Source organism: Etheostoma spectabile, chromosome 18 (genome assembly GCF_008692095.1).
Source record: "Etheostoma spectabile isolate EspeVRDwgs_2016 chromosome 18, UIUC_Espe_1.0, whole genome shotgun sequence".
Taxonomy (NCBI): Eukaryota; Metazoa; Chordata; class Actinopteri; order Perciformes; family Percidae; genus Etheostoma; species Etheostoma spectabile.
In genome coordinates, this window is record NC_045750.1 from 14,889,062 (window position 1) to 14,892,767 (window position 3,706).

General features: G+C 38.1%; 1 protein-coding gene across 2 annotated transcripts in view; it reads left to right on the forward strand.

The window, feature by feature from the left end:
• Positions 1 to 1,819, forward strand: part of si:ch211-57i17.5 (usherin) — a 3,388-nt gene extending 1,569 nt beyond the window's left edge. For both annotated transcript variants that reach the window (XM_032543494.1, XM_032543493.1), the window contains 3 exons: positions 543 to 614; positions 706 to 879; positions 983 to 1,819. In XM_032543494.1, the coding sequence (XP_032399385.1) occupies positions 543 to 614; positions 706 to 879; positions 983 to 1,072 (336 nt within the window). In that variant the 3' untranslated portion in view covers positions 1,073 to 1,819. The remainder of the gene's footprint in view (positions 1 to 542; positions 615 to 705; positions 880 to 982) is intronic.
• Positions 1,820 to 3,706: the final 1,887 nt, after the last annotated feature.

The following is a 3,706-nucleotide window of genomic DNA, read 5'->3' on the forward strand; positions in this document are numbered from 1 at the left end:
TATATATATATTATGACATGCTATTTTATGGTGTTTACTTTTTCATGACTTATTACTTGTTTAACTTTTTATGACTATGACTTTTTCATGACATACTGTACTATAACTTTTTTTGTCATGTACATTTTTTAATCATTAAGCTGGATTGTATGGCATCTATTAAACTTTTCTTCATGTTTTCTTATTAATACTGCTATATATATATTATGACATACTATTCTAAATGATTTGTTTTCATGACTTTTTTAATGACTTTTTCATGACTTATTACTTGTTTTATGACTTTTTTATGACTTTAATATGACTTTGTCATGACATACTATACCATGACTTTTTACGTCATGTACATTTTTAGCAATTAACCTGGATTTTTGCACAATAATTTACTATCAAGCAAGGCACAATTCAATTTGATCAAAGAAAACTGTCAAAACGATCATAATAATTTCATTAATAATAAAGTAACAGTGAGACAGAATCGACATACAGATTGTCAGTTATCGTACACCCCTCCTGCTAAAGTCGGGTCTTCTCCTTTTCAGTTCGACACTGTGCATGACACAACGGGCATCTCCAACAGTGTAACACTCAAGGGCTTCACCATGAAAACAGAGGTAACCCCCCCCCCTACACACACACACACAGACAGAGAAACATTTAGCTGCACATTTGCGTACCATAAATATCTCTCTCCTCTCCCACCAGGAAGTGTTTGAAGCTAAATGTGAGCCCATTGATGACGCCCCACCACCGGGGGAGCTGGGGATCCTCAGTGTGAACGCCCTGAGGCGCAGCGTCAGCCAGATGATGGACGGGAAGTCCCTCACGGGAGACGACGAAGCGTGGGACCCAAACATTTCAGGCCATGACAGTGGGATGGTGAGAGACCGGTCATGTTACTGAGATGAACTGTGCAATGTTATCAAACTGCCTTAAGTCTTAAACACCAGTTTAAGCACGCTTTGCCTTTTCCCCCTTACAGTTTATGGATGACGAGGAATTTGTTGACACCGTCAAAGGTTTCAGCACGGTGAGGAAGGAGCACACCATGTTCACTGACACCAACCTGTGACCCGAGGATGACCTTTGAACCTGACGGGACACCGGCCGTGGATGTTGAACATGTTGACAAGTCGGAAATCATGACTCATGACAGGATCACCGGAGTACCCGTAGCAACCAGGAGGAGAAAGGAAGTGAGGTTGTGACATTCAAATGTACATTATTTTTGAGTGGGAAGGAGGAAGTATGAACTTATACTTAGACTCAGAGCACACATTGAGTAAAAGACAAACCAAAGATACTGTATGGTGATACAGCAGAAATGCATCCATTTCACTTTTTTTCTCTGGTAAATTTGTAAGAGGCATCAACACTTTGATTATTATTTTACAGACATTTATTTTCAATGAGCTCTCCATGCCTGGGAACCTTTGTCATCTTGACATATCTTTGGATGCTTTTTGGTAATGGAATTGCTAAACCTGTTGGGAACTTGCACTCTGGTGAGTCCAACGAAACCTGAATCAATCCGGCGGATGGAGTTTGCGAGTGCCATTAACTTATCGAGCAGTTACTGAGAGGACCATGCACAAAACCGACTCTTTCCTCCTGTCTTTTTCTTCTCCTCACCCTCAGTACTCTGTGCATTTTAAGACATTTTGCCAGAAGCTGAGTGATGAGGTTAACACATGACAGTGACAGAATTACAGTCTGGTTGGATGGTGATATCCTACTGGGCAACTTTTACACAACTTGATTGATTTCAATACTGATATGTACCATTTAATATGAAAATAGTAATAAAAAAAAATAGGGGACTGGAACTGGTGCATAGTTTCCATTATATGATTTACACAACTAGCTTTAGGCCTCATGCCTACGTTTGACCTCAACATTCAAGCAAAATGCTTTGTGAATACATTAGTAAATTACAAAGACACCTTTTCATTTTAATGTATTTTTAGTTATGATCAAGGAGTGTCATTTAGGATCAATCAAGTCATCAAATTCACTTTTCAGGTTATCTTTGTTGTAGAAAAAAAGACTTGGTAAAAGCCACTTATCTCTGAATTTGGTGATTTTCTTTCTAATAAACTAGGACTAAGTATTTCTTTATAGGTTGAAAAAAAACCAATTCATGAGAAAAATAAGCCATAAGAAAATAAATAAATAACTCCAACCCATTATTTGAGACTGTCACAAAGCTAAAATCAGACAGTTTATGTTTGGGAGATACGTGATTTTCATAGGACAGCATAGACAGTTTGTGGTCACCCACACTCACACGTCTTTACATTATCATTTATTTGAAATGAGTTGCAGTGTGGGCACAAACACGTGCACCATTACAGTCAATAATATGGTTACAAAACTGAACATTTACATAATAAATTAATATACTGCAGTACCACATGAGACAGTAAACATAAAACCTCAAACTGAGGAATTATATTGCATTAAAAACCAAAAAGGAGATGGTTTAATGTACAAAATATTTCAGGCATTTACAAAGGCAGCCTCTTTTTCTGTTGCTTGTTTTGATGTACATATATAAATATAAAATCTCTAAATTGTCGTTACACTGATATGTCGCTAATAAGAGACCAGACGAGGGGTTCTGGCCTGAGACGAGAGCCAGATCCTCCAGTGACTTCCACACTGACCGCCATTTCATTATAAAACTAAAAAGATTATTTAAGCTTTTGTAATATCAGGATCAATCGGGGATGCTTTTCTCTAAGTGGCTCGTGTGTTTCCCTGCCACACAACTTTGGTGGTGTCACTTTGCCCTTTTTGATATCTTCTTAACAGTATAAATGTAATGCTTATTTGCTTTGAGTTTTCCTGCATTCCAATGCGACATGCACTTGTCCCTTTTAGTGTGATATTAATATGTCTGTAAACAACAAATGAATCATTATTAGAAATGTGTTTGCAGCGGTAAAGTGCATGTAGCACATGCTAGGTTGTGAATGTTTGCAAAGCTGGCAACAGTAGAAACAACAGTTACATATAAATAGTAAATATAGCGCTAAAAGCTTTTGTCTCCTTTAAAAAGAATAAAATGGACCCCTCAAATTTAAGCAACCCTTTGTGCAATCTTACCCAACATCCATTAACTTTATCACACCCCTTCGTCATCTTCTTATTCCCTTTTCTTCCAAAGACATGCCTAAAAAGTTGAACCAGTAAAAGTAGATTCCTTTTTCAAGGTAGATGTTACAACTGCATCTATGCTATCGTCAAGACTGCTACACAAAGCGGATGCTACTGTGCGGTTTAACTGCTAACTACACTACTAATCACAGTCTAGGACTTTAAGCAAACAATTGTGTTTTAACACATCACAACATAATCAACATCTGTAATGCTACCCTGGTTTAATCAAGAGGCTACCGTGATTGCCTCCACTGGCTCGTCCAGGTATGTAGAGAAATTTATGAAAAGATAACAGTGCAGCAAAGTTGAAGTCTAGCTAATACAAATGTTGCCAGAAACATACAAAGACTCAGGAATGTCAGTACCTTTCAGAATAAGATTTTAGACTACTAACACTGATGACCGTACCTGAGAGCTACACTAGACCTGATCTGACAGTGTGTGGTGCACCTGTAGTAGCTGGTGATCGGAACCTTTAGTGAACCAACAGACCTGCAGTGCTAGACTGGTGGTACCAGCTTTTAAAGGGGTGCTCCAGTGATTT